The sequence below is a fragment of the Populus nigra genome, chromosome 7, assembly GCF_951802175.1.
Source record: "Populus nigra chromosome 7, ddPopNigr1.1, whole genome shotgun sequence".
NCBI classification, from domain to species: Eukaryota; Viridiplantae; Streptophyta; class Magnoliopsida; order Malpighiales; family Salicaceae; genus Populus; species Populus nigra.
This window is the reverse complement of record NC_084858.1, coordinates 16,828,633-16,850,605: the sequence shown is the minus strand read 5'-3', so window position 1 is coordinate 16,850,605 and position 21,973 is coordinate 16,828,633. Positions and strand designations below refer to the sequence as shown.

General features: G+C 33.8%; 5 protein-coding genes and 1 long non-coding RNA gene across 12 annotated transcripts; 3 read left to right on the top strand and 3 right to left on the bottom strand.

Moving 5' to 3' along the window:
• Positions 1-1,317: 1,317 nt before the first annotated feature.
• On the top strand, positions 1,318-7,003 carry LOC133699258 (uncharacterized protein At3g49140-like). Of its 7 annotated transcripts, none has more exons than XM_062122444.1 (10): positions 1,318-1,526; positions 2,887-3,109; positions 3,823-3,925; positions 4,032-4,099; positions 4,523-4,678; positions 4,789-4,914; positions 5,127-5,468; positions 6,047-6,199; positions 6,437-6,532; positions 6,688-7,003. In XM_062122444.1, the coding sequence occupies exons 1-10, from the start codon at positions 1,408-1,410 to the stop codon at positions 6,790-6,792; spliced, it is 1,491 nt and encodes a 496-aa protein (XP_061978428.1). In that variant the 5' UTR covers positions 1,318-1,407; the 3' UTR covers positions 6,793-7,003. The 7 variants fall into 7 exon arrangements, with proteins under 7 accessions (XP_061978428.1, XP_061978429.1, XP_061978431.1 ...); XM_062122445.1 differs by having other exon boundaries at positions 1,320-1,577; XM_062122447.1 differs by having other exon boundaries at positions 1,321-1,526; positions 3,810-3,925.
• A 283-nt stretch (positions 7,004-7,286) lies between these two features.
• On the bottom strand, positions 7,287-8,627 carry LOC133699260 (protein SAR DEFICIENT 4). Its single transcript, XM_062122451.1, has one exon. The coding sequence runs from the start codon at positions 8,502-8,504 to the stop codon at positions 7,485-7,487; it is 1,020 nt and encodes a 339-aa protein (XP_061978435.1). The 5' UTR covers positions 8,505-8,627; the 3' UTR covers positions 7,287-7,484.
• Positions 8,628-9,218: 591 nt separating this feature from the next.
• On the bottom strand, positions 9,219-11,461 carry LOC133699199 (uncharacterized). Its single transcript, XR_009843246.1, has 3 exons — positions 10,133-11,461; positions 9,891-9,965; positions 9,219-9,811 (listed from the first exon to the last, which is right to left on the bottom strand). It is a non-coding gene; the product is annotated as an uncharacterized LOC133699199 (long non-coding RNA).
• A 130-nt stretch (positions 11,462-11,591) lies between these two features.
• On the top strand, positions 11,592-14,059 carry LOC133699197 (E3 ubiquitin-protein ligase SINA-like 7). Its single transcript, XM_062122353.1, has 2 exons — positions 11,592-12,094; positions 13,296-14,059. The coding sequence occupies exons 1-2, from the start codon at positions 11,663-11,665 to the stop codon at positions 13,971-13,973; spliced, it is 1,110 nt and encodes a 369-aa protein (XP_061978337.1). The 5' UTR covers positions 11,592-11,662; the 3' UTR covers positions 13,974-14,059.
• Positions 14,060-14,480: 421 nt separating this feature from the next.
• On the top strand, positions 14,481-15,297 carry LOC133699198 (uncharacterized protein PAM68-like). The gene has a single exon (XM_062122354.1). The coding sequence runs from the start codon at positions 14,554-14,556 to the stop codon at positions 15,100-15,102; it is 549 nt and encodes a 182-aa protein (XP_061978338.1). The 5' UTR covers positions 14,481-14,553; the 3' UTR covers positions 15,103-15,297.
• Positions 15,298-20,635: 5,338 nt separating this feature from the next.
• Positions 20,636-21,750, bottom strand: LOC133699013 (heavy metal-associated isoprenylated plant protein 39-like). Its single transcript, XM_062122134.1, has 3 exons — positions 21,591-21,750; positions 21,106-21,181; positions 20,636-21,012 (listed from the first exon to the last, which is right to left on the bottom strand). Exons 1-3 carry the CDS (start codon positions 21,594-21,596, stop codon positions 20,696-20,698), a joined length of 399 nt encoding a protein of 132 aa, XP_061978118.1. The 5' UTR covers positions 21,597-21,750; the 3' UTR covers positions 20,636-20,695.
• Positions 21,751-21,973: the final 223 nt, after the last annotated feature.

Sequence of the window (21,973 nt, the reverse complement as noted above, 5' to 3'; positions counted from 1 at the left end):
TAAAAAACCATTTATAACAAATATTAGCCCAACACAGACATCCCATCAAACTCGTAGTTTAAACTATGTGATTGAAATAATCCAATTAAAAAAAATTAAAAGATATTTTTTAAAAAATATGTTAATTTTTTTAAACCCGTGACCCGAGTAATTAAATTTGAAATATCCAATTCAGAAAAATTATGAAGTTCAATTAACAAAAGATATTAAAGGATGGAATTGAAGAAAAATAAATTATAATCATACAAAAGGATTTAAAAAAAATAAAAATTTAAAAAATAAAGATCAAAATAACTATAACTACTATTATTAATAAATAATATCATCACTATTTCTAATTATTTCTATTATTATTAAAATTATTATTATTACCATCATAATTATTTCTAATATTATCATTATTAGTAATAATAACATCATTTCTATTAATATTATTACTATTTTAACAACCAATACCACAATCATCATCACTATTATTATTGTTGTTATTATTATTTATTATTATCATTATCATTATAACAATTATTATTAATATTTTTTATTATTATCACTATTTTTCTTCTCTCCCATATTATTATTATTATTATTATTATTATTATTATTATTGTTATTAATAATAGTAGTAGGAGGAGGAGGGGGAGGAGGAACAACAATATTATTACCACCACAACTACACCACAACACTATAACAACTCCTATTATTATCATCATTATTTTTACTACTACTACTAAATATATTTATTATAAATATATAAATAATATATTTAAAATCCAAACAAAAAGAACTAATCTTAAAAATAATAATTTATGTTTCATATAATTGCATTTAAGAAAAGATGTCAAGAAAAGATTTTACCACGAGTACCTTAATTTTTAAGTATGAATAACCTCTCCAAGTGCTTGTTTGATGGGACTATATCTGTACTGGAATTTTATTGAATTTTAATTTATTTTTTTGTTTTAAATTATTATTTTTTTATATTTTTAGATTATTTTAATATATTAATATAAAAAATATATTTTAAATTATAATAAATTATTTTAATATATTTATAAATAAAAAAAACATTTTAAAAAACATCATTAGTCAAACAGACCACAGTAAACACTGAAATGCAATTAACAAGGGTATTAATATATAAAATTTGGCTTGATAATGATAAATAATAATAAAAAAGAGTAGAAGGAAGATTTTGTCTTTTAAAGCATATACAACACAAAAGTAGTTAAATGATGTAACATGTGTCCAATAAGAGGAAATGCAAGTGTATGAGCATTTGCAGAGAATCCCAACCTAGATGCTCATCCTCAAAAGCAGCTACCTCTTCCTTGCACAGATATTTGATATTTCCAAGCTAAGCTACGCTCCCTAACCTTGAAAGAAAAAACAGGGAGCAAACAGAAGAAATGATGATGGCCATGGCAATGATGATTGAAACCACCACAGCCGTCCGATTCCCCCCCTTTCCCACTCCTGCTGCAAATTTCTGCTCCTCCTTGCCACGCAGCAGCTCTGCCATTTCTTGGTGACTTAAAAACAAAATTTAAGAGCTTTCTGCTTTTTAAGAGCTTAAAATGTGAACATTCTAGCCACATGAATTGCATTTTTGCCACTCTAGTGTGTGTTATTATCATTGACATTTGACATGCTATCTCTAATAGCTTCATTTCTTAGTTTTGGTTCCATTTTGTACTGTAAAAGCAAGAGTTTTTATAGAAATGCAATCTCTGATTCATGGTATGGCAGTTGGTTTAGATACCCTTTTGTTCTTTCTGTATTTTTAGAGCTTTTAATGTGTTTGCCAAATAAATTATACTGCTCTCTGCCATCTGTGTGGAGTAGTATTTTTGTTCTCGATTCTATGCTTAGCTGCACTGGCTACTGTCAAGGTTAAAGTTTTTTCTGTTACATTTCAAGATAATGAAATTGGGTTTTTTAGGATTAGTGGAAATGCACCTGTTTTTTTCTCAGCTCCTCTGGTTCTTAATCTGAAGTTAAATTGGGAGTTTTGGGGTACAGAAGAAAGTAATGAACCTGGTTCTGGATTGGTTAAGCTTAGCTTATTCGTGGATCTGCGTAAAGAAAGGAAATCAAAAGTGAGACTTTTTTATGCTTAAGTTAGTATCTTTGGCAGGCTACAACGGGGAACTGGTATACAGTGAAGGGACTGTGGGTGTGTTGATGGAGGTTATGTACGTATAAAATGGTGATAGAAGGTGAGAATTGTTGTCCTTTTGGTGGAATTCAGGAGTGAATTATGGTCATGAATTGGTTGGTTGACAGTTTATAGTGGTTAGAGGGGTTATGATCGTATGAGTTAGTCTTAATCAAGGCATGAACTCAAGGGTCTTCATATATTGTAGAGATCTCAGCTCTGAAAGTGAGTAGATTTTATTTGGGCCTAGTGTCACTCAAACCTGCACTCCAACTTGTGGAGCCTGTACTTTCAAGTGTTGATTAGAGCTAGCTTTGGGCATTCACATCATAAAACAATTTGCTCAGCATTATGTTTTAGTTACATATCAGAAAATGTACTACAAAGAGGTGATTTCTCAAGTATTAACATTTAAACTTGAAAGGTAAAGGATGTTAAAAGGAACACAAGATTTTCGTTTTTAGAAATAATATATACCACAAACTTCCTTCCAGTTTGTATGTGATCTCAAATTGTCGTATTTTGGCAGAAGATTGGAACTCTTAAATCCTGCATTACCATTTTTTACCAGAAAACCGAGGACTTTACATATGCTTCTCTGGAAATGGAAAATGTTTTAATTTTTGTTTGCTAATGGTTCATTGTTTTGTTCTTATTTCTTCAAATGCTTTGCAACATTGTATAAGTAGTTGCAGATATTAAGGACAAGTAGTTATCAATATTATTGCAGGAATAAATTTCAAGGGTTAAATGGTGGTTCTTTCTTTAGAAGGAGCAGTCATTTAAAGAGTAAGACTCAAGCGTCTGCAGAGAATTTAGATTCAAACTTGGAATCTTCAGAGCAGAATGGTCAAATGCGATACCATCCATTTGAGGATATTGCAGTGTCAACATCACAAACAAGCAGTGATGCTATGCTTACACCTCAAGAAACATCTAGGACTATCGTTGAGGTATCATATTACATTTTCTAGTCATCGCTTCAACAAAGAATGACTTCTGCTGCTCCTAGCGCTTTTCTATAATACAAGCATAACACATGTCAGTACTATGCATTATAACAACATCACTCGAGTATATGACCTTTCACCTATGCACAATATTCATGCCATCAAGCTAGAGCTCTTTGTTGAACCTCTATAATCTATATAAATGATGGTTGCATATTGATTTCAAAATAGAAAATCTGCAAATTTTGTAGTCTCATATTTGATCTGAAGCAATGGTGATAATGCTGATAATTAGACCCTGCTGAAATGAACTTTTCAACATTGGCCATCAAAGAAGGTTTACTTTGACACTGGCATAATAATCGTAGAAGATTAACTAGGGCAAGTTATTACCTTGATTCCCTTCTGAACGTCTTTAATTACATCTTACATCGAGCAATTATCCTTCATACAAAGCTACTTTCTAAGACAAGTACCACCTGCTTAAACAAACAGCAGACTAGGAGATTGAGTTGGAAAGTAAGGAAAGAAAGACATCATGTATGGGTTTTTTTGCAAAGCACTATATATTTGTTATCAATCCAGAGTGGATGAAATGCATTGAGCCCCTCATAAACTCAAGCCATTAGGACTTTCATTGTATGATAAATCTTCATGTAAATTATTATTTTATGCCAGTTTGCAGAGCTAATGTTGCCTGTAGTGTGTTATTTCAGGCGAAAAGCAAAGCAACACTAATGTTGACTGGTGTGATAAATGATGATTTTCATGAAAACATTATCTGGCCAGACTTGCCTTATGTGACTGACGAACATGGGAGTAAGTCAAGCCCTTGAAATTCATCACTGTCTTGCACGCCAACTTTAATCTGGGTGCAGAAGTGCTGTCGCATATTGAAGTGTTAATTTGTTCTGATGCCTTGCAGATATATACTTTCAAGTGAAGAATGATGAGGACGTTTTGCAAGCACTAACTACAGAAAATAATTTTGTGGTATGGAATTTCTTTTCTGGTTGGATATCCTGTGAATTACATCATATTGAGTCGATGCTAAGATTATGAAGGAGACCTATTTTTTTGGACAAAATGTGGCGTATTATTTTTATTGCACGACATTGTAGCTTTTCAAGAGACAAGGGGTGGCATATTAGCAATATTCTGTCTGTTTATTGCATTGACAAGCCAGGTTGGTGTTCAGATGTAGAAAACCTTCTCTTTTGGTTTTGGAAACAAAGTGGTATTTTCTTAAATTCTATTTGGCCTTGTAATTTTTTAAGAGACAACTCAGAAGAGAATACATGCTATTAGAGGGGAAAAGAAAAGGGCAATTAATAAGCACTTAGCCAGATTTCTATGTTTGATAAAGTGGGGAACTCAAATGCCCCTTGAGTTGATGATTTTTTATGCAAAATGCAGCAAGCCATTATAGGTTTTGATGCCATGGAGATGCTCAGTGAGATGGAGTCACTGGGTACATCTGAAATTGATTTTGGGGTTGATGAAATTGAAGATGAAGATAGTGATGTCGAAGATGGGGGTGATGAGGATGAGGATGATGATGACTATGATGAGGTTTGGTTTCTCTTTCTTTTCTGTCCATTCTTGCTGTTGGGTTTTAGCTTTAAAATGGAGAAGTATTTGAACAATTTTTTTCCGGGTGCATTTCTCTGTCTTGGCTGTAGGACTTGGTGGCTGTTCTTGATGATTCGGACGAGGAAGATGATTCTGACGAGGAACTTGGAGACTGGGCAAAATTAGAGACGATGCGTTCTTCTCATCCAATGTATTTTGCCAAAAAGCTGGCTCAGGTATTTGTCCATTGCATATCTTTGACCTAATGCACTTTTAGGAAGAAGCAAATTCCATTTGTTTTGTCAGTGTAAAAATGCATCAACGGTTGCTTTCTACTTGCAAAGTGTATTTTTTAATTGTCATCACTATGAAATTGTGGAATGGCCATGGTTTGTAGTCTTAGCTGAGTTCTTGCATTTCTATGTTATTTCTTATTTGTTTTGCATAGGTTGCTTCAGATGATCCTATAGACTGGATGGAGCAGCCTCCTGCTGGTCTAGCTATCCAGGGCCTTATTAGACCTGCCTTCATGGAAGAACACTCTGACATCCAGAGGCACATGTCTGGCAATCAGTCTTGTGATGCTGATATAAATAAGGTTGGGAAAAGTGTAGAAGGCAAACTAGAAGAATCTGGTGTGGTAAATGGTCATGAACACAAGTCAGGATCATCTGAAGATAGTTCAATGTGGGCGGAGGAATCGGGGAAGGATAAGGTCCCAAGAAGTGGAACTTCATTTTACAAGCTGGAGATGATTAAAATTCAGCTGATTTCAGCTCATGGACACCAAGTATATAAGCATATTTTCTTATCTTTATTTGAACATTCATTGGTTGCGTATAAATTTCTTTTTATAATGGAATATGCAATACTTTCCAGAGACTCTTGCACATTGTGATTCTGTCCTCATTCTTGTTGAAACAATGGAGTCGCTGTTGTGAGCTTTAGTAAAATGATATTGTTAAGTTTTGTCACTCACTACACAAGATGTGTCCATGTATCCTGTTGCAATTAACATCACTTCTACAATCATATTTTGATAAAAGTTCCACCTGTTCTGTTGTTGCTTTCAGTATTACCATTAACTGTTGTCAATCAAACTTGGTTACGAACATTTTGATTACTGAACAAATTCATTGCTTACTTCTGAATAAAGTCCCAGAGAGCTTCATTTTATTTCCTTTGCAACAAGTTCGATGTCCACATTTTGCAGCAATTAGTGCTGGATAATCAGAGTTGGTGAAATGACAATTTTTCTTAGTTATCATTTTTTATTTCTATTTTCGCACCCTATGAATGATCAAGTAATATGCTGTTGGAACTTGTACATGCACAAGAAACTAATTCTTCTCCTCTTGTTCTGTAAAGACTATGGTCGAAGTAGAAGACTTTATGAAAGCAAAACCTGATGCAATTGCACTTTCAGCAGCCAGAATCATATCTCTAATGAAAGCTGGTGGAGAAAAGATTACACAGGCCTTTAAATCTCTGTGCTGGAGATGCAAGGGTATTCAAGTGGAGGTAACACACATAAATCTGCTTCATCAGTTAATAGTGAAAATTACACCCTGTGTAGGAAATCTTTTCAATTAACTTCAAGTTTATAATATTATGTTGAACTAATGCCTATCTCACTTCTGTTTGCATGTTTTGCTAGGCAACCCATTGTTGAATATAACCATGCATGAAACACTACTCCAGTTTGCTGTAGCTTATTTGCAGTTCATAAATAATTAGTTTTGTTTTATAATATTGTAGGAGGCGGCAATTATTGACGTAGATTCCCATGGATTTGATTTGAGAGTTTGTTCTGGAACACAAATCCAAACGCTGCGGTTTGCATTCAATTCACAGGTATGTGCTTCTGTAAGCAATTATCAGTACCTGTTGATCAGCTGCATTTACCAATTAGTTTGTTTTTTAGTGATGCAATTGTTTTTGGCTTACTTCAAATTGGCCTTCCCGTACTCATAACATGCTTCTTTCTCCCAACTCCATTGTTTTTGCAGGCAACTTCAGAATATAGTGCTGAAAGACAGCTGAATGACTTACTATTCCCAAGGATCCAAAGCAGGCTGCCGAAAAAGAAACCAACTCATCAGAACGATCACTAACATAATAACATTGTCAAATGCCAGAATCCAGTTTTTTCTGGATGGTTTGTTGTATCCTTAGGTGTTGAGAACCAAACGTGTCTGTCTATTTGTTAAAAACATTTCTGCAGTTCGTGTTCATAAGTATTTATTCAATTGTAGTAATGCCATATAAAAACAATGCTAGAATGATCATCGAGAAATCCAGTTTTCCAAGCTGCTTAAAAGAAAATTCTTGTAGTTTGTATCCTTGACCATTTTTTTCAAGCTAGTAATTATCATTGAGAGATCCATTTTTTCCGAGCTCCTTTTTGCAATGTTGATACTTGACTCCCCAGCTGTTTTGATAGAACTAGTCAGAAGCAGGCAACTTTTGTGAGGTGAATGCAAAGACAAGTTGGTGAAAGCATGTATTCAACTGTCCCTTTTTAAGACTGTGATCTAAATTGAGTCCTTGAGATCCATTACAAACAAAAAGTGAATAGCTTGTAGATTTCAAGCAACATTTCAAGAGCTTCCTAAAGACAAATTGAATTCAAGGAGGAAAAAGATCATTACAGAAAACATGTGTAGATGGCAAGCAGAAAGAAGATTTCGAGTGGGAATTCCTCATTTTATTAGCATACATAGCATCCATTACCATCCATTTTTTCTAGATTTTAAAGCATTGACCATCGCTTTATTTCTACTAACAGTTCATATACTCAATCTCATTACTTATTCTTGATGCAACTCTCATACACCAATTGTGCAGCAAGCAAATCCACAACTGCAGAACCAACAGACTTGAACACGGTGATCTCTTCAGAATTCTTTCTGCCAACTTGCTCCCCTTTGATCAACTCCACCAAAAATCCCACATCCTCTTTCTTAGTCACCCCCCTCTCAAAAGCACCTACAAGTTCCCCTGCCTCCACCAAAGCAGCCTCGTTATCAACAAACACTCTTCCTCTCCTTATTGCCTCATCATCACATTCCCTCATTGTCTCCTTGAAAGAACCCACCATATCCAAATGGGCTCCTTGCTTCAGTTTCTCACCCTTGACCAAAGGTGCATCAGCATTTGTAGCACAACTCACAATATCACCCAATCCAATAATTTCCTCCAAATTCCCATTACTTTCAAAACAAACCCCATCATTTTCAATGCATTCTTTCTTCAATTTCTCAGCCAAGTCTGAAGCTTTCTTTACTGTTCTATTCCAAATTATCACCTTTTGCAAACTGGGTCTTGCAGCAAGATGAGCCTTGATCAAATGGGGTGCCAAAGCACCAGCACCAACCATCACAAGAACTTTACTATCATTCCTAGCCAATATTTTTGATGCTAGCCCAGATACACAAGAAGTTCTATAAAGGGTCAAAACAGTGCCATCCATTGAAGCCAAAGTCTGGCCAGTTGTAGAGCTAAAAAGCACATAGCTTGCATGAATTCCAGGCAAGTTTAGTGCGGAGTTTTGAGGGAAGTAGGTGACAAGCTTGACACCTATATAAGGAAGGGAGGGAGTAGACGACCAAGAGGGCATCAAAAGGAGAGAGGATGATTGGGAAAGGTCATAGCTTTGACGGATTGGAGTGTGGAGTGTGGAAGAGGTAGTGGGGAGGGATGTATGGAAGTGTTGAATTAAGGAATTGTGTGCGAGGATTGAGTGTAGAGATTCATTGGTGAGGAATATAGGTGATGTTATAATGGCGGTGGCGGTGTTATTGGCTGTGTTTGGTGTTGACGCCATGGAAATGAGAGCTGTGGAGGTTTGGGGAGGAAGAGAGGGAGATGTTGGTAATTTGGGATATCAGAATTGAGAGGAAAAAGACCAGGACTTTCGTTAAGTAATATGCGCTTTGTTTTACCAAAGAAAACCGTGAATTTTTTATTTATCATAGAGTGGACTGTTAACTTAACCAGTGGTATTAAACCTTTCCGGGCTTAATCAATCGATCCAGGATCTCATTTGGAGTAAGGTTTCAAAAATATCGGATAAAAATTGACTTGGTGTCACCGGTTTAATCAAGCAAATTAATTTTAACCAAGTCAAAATATATTTTTTAAAAAATATTATTTTAATTAAATGAATTTAACTTGTAACTCAGATCATGAATTAAGATTCATGATTGAGCCAAGTTTAATAGATCATGAATTTAACTGATTATTTTCTGGAATTTGTCAATGTAATTTGTCCATCTATGGGCTGTTTACAGAGAGGAATAAAAATTAAATCCTGTGTTATGTATTTCAGTCCATAAAAATGAAAACCATGCAACATTACCCCTGAAAGCTTTTCAATCTCTCCTATCTATATGACAATTTCTAGAAATGTAAGAGGATACAAGATGATAATAGTGGGTTCTTGGGCTTCAACATTATTTTCTTGAAAAGAATAGAGTGGCAAGTAGCCACTCACTCGTATGCTATTTCATTTTGTTTTGGAAAAAATAAAGAATTCCCATATTTTGAAGGCAATGCCAAGATTCTTTCCCTTTCTGAAAGAAATTTCAAGACATTACAAAAACAGATGGCAGTGAGCATATCAGGGATTCTGCCAATAGCTGTGAATATTGACCGTGTGTGCATTACACTGGCAAATGACGTAAAATACAACCAAACCCTGCTATGAGTGTAACAGTTGTTGGTAGACAATGTTTGGCCATTCATGCCCATGGGTGGCATTTCTCCAAGCCAAAATTACATCAACAAACAATTCCAAGAGAAGGCAGCAAAATGACCTATCCTAATGTTATGAGTCTACAATCCTATTGATGTTGTTTTAAGGCTGTTTTGACAGAGAGAATGTTTAGCTACTCATTCCAGTGGTAGCAGAACCATCCATTGCCGCATAGAAAGGAACAGGCAGCAAAATAAAGGTCTAGCAGGGTTCAGCTGTTCTTTTATTCTTCATCAAAGTTAACTCAATCAGAAACCGTGAAAGATTTTTCCAAAACGTCATCAGCGGTAGGTTTCCGATCAGACATCATCCTCTTAAGAGTCTGATCTTATTGTAATTACAAAGAGCTTGCCGTGATTTTGATGGGAGCTTGGATCCTATGACAAGAATTAAACAAGTTAAGCAAACAGAACGAAATGATATTCGAGGTTGAGGAAAAAAGAGACATGATCTAACCACCAGACATGCTTGTCTGCAGAGAAGTTTGTCACAGCTAATTGGAGAGCATCCACTGACCAGCAAAAGAGTTCCCTGATTCAAAAGTGTCAATTGTCAGAAGACAAATGAACAAGCCTTCCAATTACTTGGTTATTTCCATCAACTAGAGCAGAATGTAAGGCCTCAAATTTTCTATTACAAACAATTAACGAAAAGAACAAACTCAGGAAGCACTATGAAGGAAATTATCTGCTTAAAACCTGAAGGAAGCCAATGGACAGCATCTCCCTTCAATTGTGAAAAGCAGCACAATTTAGGCACCATGCAAAAGGTGATTTGGCATTAAATCAACAAAGAATTACCCATTCTGCGTGCAGCAATCCACCCTTGAAATGAAAGAATCACAAAAGAAGAATAAAAAAAATCCGAACATAAATTTAACTAGGTTATGGGCCAATCAACACAACAACGGTGAGTTTCAAGGTAAATTCATATGGCTTGTAAGTTGATGACACTCAGGTCACCAGGGATCCGCGAGAATGGATTCCTCGTCAAGTCAGTGTGGGGGGGTTTTTTCCTGGAAGTGGTGACCTTGTTGACTATGATAACAGTCGCGACTATAAACAGACTCGCGACTATGGAAGGGAGCTCTGCTGTCTCGCGACCCCTACTCTAATCAAAAGACTAGACGGCCCCTACTGAAGATTATGAAGGCGAGCACTGAAACACGAAAGACTTGTAGACTCGTGACGCTGAACTACACATTCGAAAACTAAAGCGCACACTAGAAAGTGCTTCGAAAGGGCAGGTCGACGCCCACCACCTGCTGTTGACTCGGTTACAGAGCCATACTTCCCAAGTTCACCCATCTATCAATGTTTATGCATCAGCCAAAAGACAGACAATGCTGTTAAGTCATCAATACCACACTCACTTTAGGATATTGTATCTCAAAATGTCTTCAGCGAAGCATATTCTCCTTGTCTTTTTATCTTTTCATTTGCACATTAAATCAACATTGCATATGCTTTATTGAATCAAGGGCCATTCACATACAAGAACGAAAAGCCACAAACAAATATGGAGGACGTCCATTTTCAAGCACATTGAGCAGCTTCAAAACTCCTATAAGAAGAACCATACTATCTAGTAGTTCTCCTCATGACCGTTGTTTTCAACTAGCTACAGTAACAATTCATCGCAAATCCCAATAACCGATACTATCACTTAAAATATAGAACAAAACCCCTCATATCTCAGATCTTTCTTTGCCCATGTAACTAAAAATAAGAAAATCCAAAATTTTTGAACTGGGTTTATCTTAAAAAGGAAAAAAACTCAATCTTGGTCATGGATTTCAATTTTGTTTTTTTTACTTGGAAAGTACTTAGATCCCATAGAAGTAAATAATTCATCAACCATAACCTTAGTAAAACGCAAAACAAGCAATTTATTGTAGTCAAAGCATGCAGGTACGCCATTGATATTGCTGGCTGTAAAGCTAAAAATTGATGAAGAGAAACTAATAAATAATAAATAGATAGAAGAGAGAACTTCACTTGCAAGTTCTTGTTGGCTGCTTAAGTGGAAAAAATGCCTTAAAGATGGATTTTTATATATTGGGCATGTTTGTAATTTTTGTGAAAACTTGAAGGGAAAATAGTATTTTCAGAATTAACAGGCTGTTGTTTACTGATAATAAGGTGTTGTTGTTTACTGATAATAAGGTTTCACTTCGGTAAAAAAAAAATTTAAAAAAAATCTAATTTTGCTTAGAGAGAGAAAAAGAGATGAGAAAATTCTTACTTGAAGATGGAGAAGATTCAAGCTATCCAAGGCCGAAAAGACAAAGACCCTCTTCTCCCTCCTCTCCTCCTCCTCCTGAATTTCCTATGGAAGAAATTGCTCGTGAGGAAGAAGATTCTGATGAAGAAGAAGAAGATGATGATGATGAAGACACAAGTGATGAAAGTGAAGAAGAAGATGAGGAGGAGGTGGAAGAAATAGTGAGACCACCACCACGACCACCACAACAACAAAATAATCAGATGGAAACTGTGGGACTACAACTACTACAACCCAGATTATATGAGAATCCAATCTTTCTAGAACCTACCCTTGTGAGGCCCAGCAGAAATGGAGCTATTTTTGTAGCTTTATCAGACCCAGAAGTTCTTGATTGTCCCACCTGCTGTGAAACCTTGACCATTCCTGTTTTTCAGGTATTTGTTTCTTGTTTCTGTTTTTTTCCTCTTGCATGTCATGTCCTCGCTTATAATGATGGTTTATTTACGCGCGCGCATGTTGAATATGGTAAGGGATTGTTGGCTTATTAGGTTAAGATTTGATGTTTAGATTTGGCTTTTTTAGTCAGATTATGGTTAGATACTTTGAGTTTCTTGATTTTGTATCTGGGTTTTGATTATTTGTTCTTGGGATTATTTGGCGTGCGAGAAAGGATTTTGACCTCTTTTTTAGCTTGTTTTCTTGAAATTGAACTTTTCTATTCTGTTTATATAGTTGTTTTGTGTATATATCAGAGCTATGCTTTCATTAGTTTTGAAATAAGAGTCGAAGGCTGTTATCATTTGACATCTTTTGGTAGCTAAGAAGATAGACATTGGATGTTAATGAATAGGAAGTTGATATCTGGTCTTGTAAGAATTTCCAGTTTGTGTGGTGAAGTGGCTATGGAAGTTGGAATGTTTTTCTTTTATGTGGTCTAGTTAATGTAATGGACTGAAGTTTCACTTGTTTGATTGGGATGAAGTTCATACTGCCTTGCATGATTGAGGTTTAGGAGCTGGAAATTTAACAATTGAACCAGGTACTTCTTGGGAAATGGTGGTTGTGCTTCAAAGGCAACTTTCCAGATGTGGTGCGGAGAGAGATTTAAATTGATGGTTAGAGATCTATTGTCTTGATGTTCTTGTAGGATTATGAAGTTTGAAGTTGTGAGTAATATTGTCAAAGAGAAGTTGAAGTTTGAACTCTTAGGAATAAGACAATCATTCTTATCTGCCAAAAAAATTGCATTCAGGTTATGATTATATAGAAAGCTGTCAAAGATGTCATGGGGATTAGAGAGGTTTTCATCATACTTTAGAACATTTTTTATCCTCCAGTTATGAACAACATGTGTTTATTAAAATTTCATAATTTCTCTTAAAGCACTCTTTAAAAAAAAATGTGGATGCATGGATCTTTCAAGAAAATGAAACGTTGAAAAGTCGATCACTCAGAAATAACATTGATTTCCTCAATAGAGATCTGTATCAGTAGATGATAAAAATTAGTTCTATTTTTCTTGCATTGATTCAATGTTTTAGTTTCTATGTGAGCTATTATATGACATTTATGATATTCTGTCTCGTGAGAAGAATTTTTCTTGATTTATTTTCTGTGTTCTTGCTGGAAATTTAGTGTGAGAATGGACATGTAGCTTGTTCTTCATGCAGCAAAAAACTCCAACATGAGTGTCCTTCTTGCACTATGCCCATTGGTGATAACCGTTGTCGTGCCATTGAGAAGGTTCTTGAATCGCTGAAAGTACAATGCTCCAATTGGAGGTATGGATGCAGAGAAAACATTTGTTTCAGTAAGAAATACGAACATGACAAGTGTTGTAGCCATGCGCTGTGCACATGCCCCCTGTTGGGTTGCAACTTCCAGGGCTCATCTAAGCATTTGTACCTACACTGTAGACATAAACATTTAGGCAAGTTGACAAGTTTCCAATTCAATACCAGCTTCCCTCTTTTCATTACTGTCAATGACAAATTCTGTATTCTTCAAGAAGATAAAGAAGGTGTTTTATTCATTCTGAATAATAGATCGGATACTCTTGGACATGTGATCACTGTTAGTTGTATGGGGCTTTCTTCATCAAAGCCAGGATACTTTTACGAACTTATGACAAGAGCAGAGGGAAGCAATATCAGATTCCAATCTTCCACAAGAAATGTCCAAACCAGAGTTGATGACCCTCCATCGCTGGGGTGCCTTCTAGTACCAAATGATTTCCTTGGTACTTATGGGCAGATATCCTTGGACGTCTGCATCTGGCGTCTTGGCTCATATCCTGCCATTAGCTCTGTGTAAGTTAATTAAAGAACTGAATTGCGGTTTGTGAGTGGTCTTTTTGACATTATAAAAGCAGATGTGGCTAGCCTGTTTCTTTGTTTCTATATCAACCTTTAATTTCTTTCCTTTTTCTCTCTGATTGAATCTATATTATGATGATATTACTACAACGATTTTCATTTTTCACCTCTTGATTCCTAGGCTCCTCTCAAGTCCCATGTTTTTATTCACGACTTTATCCACCAAATAAATAATACAGCTTGAACTGTATCAATCAGAAGTGTGTGACCTCAAAACTCAGCTTGAACTTGAGATAGTTTCATCCTCAAGAGTAGTAGTAGTTATCACACTTTAAAATAAATCATCGTCGGTTAGCTATACGGGAGTAAATTCTTCAGAAAGGAACAAATTTGTCCATTTGTGCAGGATGGGACCTCAAGAATTTTACTCAAAATATCATCACAAGATATATAAACAAAGAAATATCTATGGAAGTTGGAACCAAGGCACTTCCATCCATTTATTTTTGGATAAGATACATGGAACACATAGCATAAGGCTAGCATCATGAGAGAAGGTATAGCTTAATTGAGAAACCATGAATACTCTAGTTTGTTCACAAAAATCACCCCTCTATCTTGCAAACTCTTCACCATGGAAGCCAATGGCTCCTTATATCCTCCCAACAAGCATACAAAAAACCCTAAACAACCCACCTGCAACATGGAAAGTGCAAGCAAGTGCTAAAGGTTTTGGTAGCGCCCCACCTTCCATACAAGAAAGTAGCATTAAGAAAACCTCCAAAAACACCAACAACAATGACGACGAAGAAATCCCAGAAGAGGTGCTTTATAGAATCATAAAGAGAGTCTTGGTATCCGTTGGGGCACCTATGGCACTTGCCTTTGCATCAATGAACGTGATAGGTTTGGTCATGGAGCAGCATATATGGAATGTGCCAAAATGGTTCATGTTTTTGACACTTTTTCTTACGTTAGGAGCTTCTGTTTGTGGGATTGCTTATGGGGCTTTATCTACTAGCATGGATCCAAACGAAAAGGGATCATTTCTTGGGTTTGAACAAGTCCAGAAGAATTGGGTTGAGATGTGGAAAGAAGAAGATGAGGGCAAGAAATCTTGGGACTGAGAAAGGATAAGATCACGAGCCTCGCACGTGCTTTTCTCTCCTTTCATTATTTTTTTGTTCTTCCTAATATGGGAGGGCATGGATTCGTAATGCTTTTGCTAGCCAGATAGTTGGTGTTCTAGTTTCTCGATGTTGTTTTTCTCTCTTTTATGGAGCTAATTGCAAATATATGGTTACAACGAAATTATAATTCAATTACCATCATGTTCAAAATTTATAAAGTGTTTTGGTTAGTGTATTAGAATAAAAATAACAAACTCAAAAGAGATAGAATATTGTTCGATTGAAAAGATATACAGAAGAAATCAATATTTTTTCTAAGATAATTTTATTTTGAATTATTATACTTTTAAAATATTAAATACAGAGAAAAACATCATATATGTGAAAGTAATTAAGATCAAACACAAAAAGAAAGCTAAAATTCTCGATAATCTATTTATTATGAGTATTTAGTGTTAACCTAAATACAAAGAAATTATATATAGGTTAAACTAAAAATATTATTCTACCCTTAATAAATAAGACTAAATAAATATTATTTAACATCTCCCCTCAAACTTACGATACGACAACTACAAACATCGAGAGTTTGTTAACTAGAAAATAAAAACGAGAAATGGAATACGTCTTGGTAAAGAAATCTGCAATTTGCAAGGAAGAAGAAACAAAAGGCAAAGTAATGGTGTCATGTTTGAGATGATGATGAGTAACATGACAATCGATCTCAATATGCTTAGTTCGCTTATGAAAAATCGAGTTGTGATCAATCTAAATAGAATTCTGGTTGTTACAATACATAGAAGTAGGATAAGAAAATGAAACTCTCATATCAGCAAGTAACCAACGTAACCAAACAATCTCTTTGGTAGTAGATGTCATGGCATGATATTCTGTTTCGGTGGATAATTGAGAAACAATAGATTGTTTCTTGCTCTTCCAAGAAATAAGAGAATTATCTAAAAAGATATAGAACCCGGTAATAGACGTGCGATCTGTGGGATCGCTATCATGATTAGCATCAGAGTATGCATGGACCTCCAAGAAAAAGGTGGATGAAAGTAAAAGACTCTGAAAAACTGTACCCTGAAGATATCGCAAAATACGAAGAACAGTTGCCTAGTGAACAGTAGTAGGAGAAGCAACAAACTGACTAACAACATGAACAACATATGCAATATTTGGACGAGTAATGGTGAGATATACCAAGCTCCCAACAATAGTACGGTATAAAATAGATTCTATCAAAAGAAAACCATCAGAAGAAGGGTACATTGTGTTAACCTCAATAGGAGTATCTACAGTCTTATTATTAGTAAGTCTAGCCCGCTTAAGAATATCTGCAACATATTTCAACCGAAAAAGAAGGTAACCTCTAGGTGAGTATGCTACCTCAATACCCAGGAAATATCAAAGATAACCCAAATCCTTTATTTCAAATCATCTAGCTAACTCTATCTTCAAAACTAAAATATCATCAATGTCATCACCAGTAATAATCATGTCATCAACATATAAAAATAAAATGATAAGACATGTATCGGTGCACTTAATAAAAAAAACAGAATCATAACTACTAATAGAAAGTCCAGAAGAATTGGGTTGAGATGTGGAAAGAAGAAGATGAAGGCAAGAAATCTTGGGACTGAGAAAGGATAAGATCACGAGCCTCGCACGTGTTTTTCTCTCCTTCATTATTTTTTTTCCTTCCTAATATGGGAGGGCATGGATTAGTAATGCTTTTACTAGCCAGATAGTTGGTGTTCTAGCTTCTCGATGTTGGTTTTCTTTCTCCCATGGAGCTAATTGCAAATATATGGTTACAACGGAATTATAATTCAATTACTATCATGTTCAAAATTTATAAAGTGTTTTGGTTAGTGTATTAGAATAAAAATAACAAACTCAAAAGAGATAGAATATTGTTTGATTGAAAATATATACAGAAGAAATAAATATATTTTCTAAGATAATTTTATTTTGAATTTTTATACTTTAAAAATATTAAATACCGAGAGATACGTAATATTTGTCTTCATTGTCTCTATTATTTTTTGATTTCAAGAAAGTAATTTGTCTCTATTTTTTTTTGTAATAGTAATCTAATGCTGAATTTATTGTATAAGACATTATAGCTCCTAAAACAATTTTGTGGTAAAATTAAAAATTTATGAAAGTGAATTTATAATAAGTAGAGCTTACCTTGTGTGTCCATGTGTGTATTAAAGCACTATATTAAAAATTTATTTAAAAATATAATTGCGATTACTTTTTTAAAATATTTTTCTTTCAAGCTAATTAGTGTTTTGATAAATTAAAAACACTTATTTGAGATTCATTTGATAGATAAACATGAAAAGAGAGAGACTTCTTCACGCCAATATACACTTATCGCGGTATTGCCTAATTCCAAAACTAGCTTTAATTGTTGGAAGAAAAGGCAGCTAAAAAAGCAGTCAAAAAGCAGCATGTTCCATCATATCGTTACATCTACGAATGCCACCAAAATCAAAACATAAACTAATGGAATCATGACATGAATGGACAAGTGTATAAAATATTTATTATTGATAAAGATGTTTATTTCTTTTTATTTTTTTTTTATAAGCATGAAGATACTTAACTGGTCAAAAATCCTGCATGTTCTTGGCCATATATTACGTCCTCAAAGTGGGTTTTATTTGATGCCTCTCAAATATCTCATCCTCAACAATAACCGGATTTCATTGAATATTTTAATTTGTTTGCGGTACCTGGGATTATTTTTTAAAAAATTTAAAAAAAATTTAAACAGTAAAAAATATCTGTTTTTTTTTTGTCAAATTCAACATAACAGTTTATTCTTGAAACTTTTTAATTTAATTAGCTTGATTTAAAATTAAACTATATGAAAATTACTTTAATGTGATTCAGTCAACTTGACTAGTCTAAAAATATCCGGAACAACTTATTAAAAAAGGTTTGAAGATGATATTAAGAAAAAAATGATGAAATTGACATAAAAAACCTCTCGACCCAACTTTTTATCTAGTCCAAGTTTAAAATTAAATCGTGTGAAAATTAACCCGACATGACCCTATCAACTTGGTTGGTTGAAAGACAACCAAATCGATTGATAAAAAAATTTCGAGGATGATATAAAGAAAAATAAAGGATGAAATTAACAAGAAAAAAAAGGGGTTACCCTAACATGATTCAATTAACTTGATCAATTCAAAAACAACCTAAATGATTATTAAAAAAAATCTGATGATAAACTTAAAAAAATAACCAAGATGAAATTAAAAAAGGAAAGGAATGAAAAACAAATAAGGGACTAAATGGAGATCATAATGATTTTCAAGTTTGTTTGTTTCATGAAAAGTGATTTTTTAAAAATTACTTTCCAAACTTTCTTGTGTTTGTTTATCATTAAGAAAGTTGGGTTAACCAAAAACACTTTACAGTTAAAGAAAAATTTGACTTGGTTTTCAAAAGAGTGTTTTCTTTTTATTTTGAACGGAAAACACTTTCTAGAAGTTGTGAAAATTTTAAAAATATCATGTTATTTGCTGATTATATCAAATTTGGTCCTTAAACTTTTCATTGTTATATATTTTGTTTTGAATATTTTTTTTTTAATTTCATCCCTTAGAATTTGATTTAATTTGATTTTATATCAATTTTGGTCCTTATTTTTATGATTGTTATTTGCTTCTCTTTTATCATTTTCTTAATTGAAATTTTTTATCTATTAGATTTGGTCCTAATTCTTTTAATTGTTATTTATTTTATTTGAAATAATTTATGAAATTATATTTTTTTTAAATTTCATCACCTTTCAACTTTTCTATATGTTAGATTTGATCTCTATTATTTTGATTGTTATTTATTTTATTTGAGATAATTTATAAAATTATATATTTTTTTTAATTTTATTCTCATTCAACTTTTTAATTTGTTAGATTTTGTTATTCATTATTTTAATAAAGTTAAAAAAATATTAACAATTTATTTTCCAGCTTATTTTTCTTAAGCTGATCAAATACTGGAAAATATTTTTCAATTTATTTTTCATAATACTATCAAGCATTAAAAAATAATTCATTTTCTAATAATTTATTTTTAAAAAAATTTAATTTAAAAAAAACTACTCAGCAACAAATAAACAATTTTTTTTATATAGGATTAATTAGTTGAAGGGCTGCTGTGCACATGACCTCATGAATGATGACATTGAGCAACATTTTTTCCCATTTTGATTAAGACCCTTCTATCATCAAGTGGAAGGGTCGTGTTTAGCTTGCTAGAGAATAAACCTCCTCTGTACAGAAGAGCCTGTGATATTTTTAATCCATCACAAGTGTTAACCTTCAAATGGTCCATCCCTTGGTAAATGTCTATCAGATTACGTACGACGGCATCCTTCTCTAACAGCGTCTCCTCTGATGGACGACATGCATGCATGACGGCTGAAGCAAGTTTAGCCTCCACCCAGTTCGAACCTCGATGGTTTTGCTGGCGTGACCTTGCAAAAATGGTCCAGACCCAAAAAGTAAAACTTTAAAAAAATGGATTTAAATTGCTTGAAGGAGACGACATTGCTAAATCTCCTGGGTAGTCGATGCACGATGGTTGATGCAGGACAAATTAAGCGATTACGAGATTTTCTTTGTCTGAGAATAATCTAAATATTTTTTAGGGAGACTTTTGTGGCCGGAGATGATTCTTTGTCGACGCTTTTCGATCTTTCTTTTTAATCTTTTAAGGTGGAATTCTTGAATCAATATATTATAAAATCTATTCCATTTAATATACTAAATCAGTGATAAGGATGAATGCTTAAATTCATTAAAAAAATCATTTTAATTAATGTATAAAATGATCTAAATATAGCCTTTCTGGGCATTGAAAATGAAGCACCTACGTACCTTTTACTCTAGCCATCAACTTTGCTGCGGGAGGATAACTAATGAAGACCACTGCCCTGACAAAATAATGACTGGCTAGCTTGGCCATCTTTACGCTATAGTGATGCAAGTCTTTTTGTTTTTTTTGTTTTATCCTTTTTATTCAGCTGTTAAATTGATTTTCACACGGTAGAATCTGTCTATCAAGAACATAATTGGGGTCGACTCCGCCTGAATCTTGGGTTATGAAAAATAAATATTAATTAAAAAATATATATTTTTAATATAGTTTTGCAATGAAATTTAAAAATAAAAGAAACTGAAAAATATGTGCTTCGATCAATTTTATTTTAGCACGAACAAATTGACTCATTCTATTTATAAGATCAACCGACCAAGCATGCAATTGTATACTAAAATAATGTCAACAAATGCCAAACCTAAGATTTGACATGATATATATCCTATATATATTAAAATATTAAATAGTTAATGAAAAATCAGCACCAAGATTTTATGTAGTAATTCCAAAATAAGACCCACAATTCATTAAATATAAAGCAACCCCACTACCAACTTGTGCTGTAGTCTATTTCTAATTAATATTTAACACCCAAATTTTCCAAAATATATCACAACATATATATAAAAATTTATTTTTCACTTATTTCATCTCTTACTAATATTTATTAATTAACATCTAATTAAGAAATTACACAGGCATTTGGATCATCCTCAACACTTCTAACATGATAATATGTAGTCATATGAGGATTATAGGCCTTGTAAGCCTTGATCAGCTCGTCCACAGCATCTTGTTCTTTCTTCTTCGGATCTTGTTGCTTCTTTGGCTCTTCTTTCTTGGGTTCTTCCTTCTTCTTCTCTGGCTCTTTTGCTGGTCCTACTGTAATTATTTCTGTGTTACAAAGCTTTCTCAGTTTGCTCACTATGTGTACTGGATCAACGTCCCCAATCACTGTCAACTTCTTGTCCTTCATGTCCATGGATATTGAATCCACCCCTGCAGGTTTTGCATTAGAAATCAAACCGCTCAATTATTATTTTTTCTTGAGAAAATTAATCACAAATTCTTCAAAAAAATAAAAATAAATACCTGAAAGACTAGAGACTTTCTTCATGGCTTTTGTCTTGGCTTTCTCGTCATGCAAATCCAATTTCAACACAGCTTTCTGTAACAAAACAAAATCATGTTTTGTTATAAATAAATACAAAGATAATCAAGAAACAGTGATCACCAAACATCACTATTAATTAAAGATAATTATAACATGACCCCATCAAGGATTAATGCACTAAACATCACTTTAATCAAAGATAAAGATGATATGACGTCCCTGTCAAGGTTTAATGGGCCAAGAATTATCTCATAGAAACAATAATGGCTAAAACAATCAAATTTAAGCTAACGAAACTCTCGGAATTATGGAGAAGAAGCAAGTTTTTCATCAAAATAAGTTAATGATCGACCTCAAAGAAGAAGAAGAAAAAAAGAAAGGGATCTTTACTCATGATTCTTAATTTCACGCATGCATGCATGTCATCATACAGAAGATATATAAAGAGAGAGCTGATCCTCACCTTCATATCTGTAGCTTGGAGAGACTTGATCAAAGAAAGATTTCAGATCAAAGACAGTAAATGAAAGGGTCTGCGGTGAAGAAGTAAGGCCAGAGGAGAAGCTAAATAAGAAAAACTTGGTGATGAGGTGAAAGGGTTCTCAGTGGTGTTTTTATGGTTAGTAAAGGCAAGATTGTAGGACCATTGAAGGAAGGCACTTCGGTGTTTCCCGCGTTGAAAACGACTTCGTTTACAATCATTGTACTTTCTGATGGTTTTTTTTTTTTTTAAATGAAGTTATTTTTTACGAAACAATTTAGCATATTCTGGATAAAAATATACACAATTTTTTTAAAAAAATAGATGAAAGTTTTTAATCAAAGAATTTCTAAAAGTTTGAGGGT

Coding starts and splice junctions, on each gene's coding strand:
- LOC133699197 (XM_062122353.1), top strand. CDS start 11,663: ATGAGAAAATTCTTACTTGAAGATGGAGAAGATTCAAGCTATCCAAGG. Junction 12,095..13,295: donor TGACCATTCCTGTTTTTCAG/GTATTTGTTTCT, acceptor CTGGAAATTTAG/TGTGAGAATGGACATGTAGC.
- LOC133699013 (XM_062122134.1), bottom strand. Junction 21,013..21,105: donor GAAAGTCTCTAGTCTTTCAG/GTATTTATTTTT, acceptor CAAAACCTGCAG/GGGTGGATTCAATATCCATG.
- LOC133699258 (XM_062122444.1), top strand. CDS start 1,408: ATGATGATGGCCATGGCAATGATGATTGAAACCACCACAGCCGTCCGA. Junction 4,679..4,788: donor ATGATGATGACTATGATGAG/GTTTGGTTTCTC, acceptor TCTTGGCTGTAG/GACTTGGTGGCTGTTCTTGA. Junction 5,469..6,046: donor TTTCAGCTCATGGACACCAA/GTATATAAGCAT, acceptor TGTTCTGTAAAG/ACTATGGTCGAAGTAGAAGA.
- LOC133699260 (XM_062122451.1), bottom strand. CDS start 8,504: ATGGCGTCAACACCAAACACAGCCAATAACACCGCCACCGCCATTATA.
- LOC133699198 (XM_062122354.1), top strand. CDS start 14,554: ATGAATACTCTAGTTTGTTCACAAAAATCACCCCTCTATCTTGCAAAC.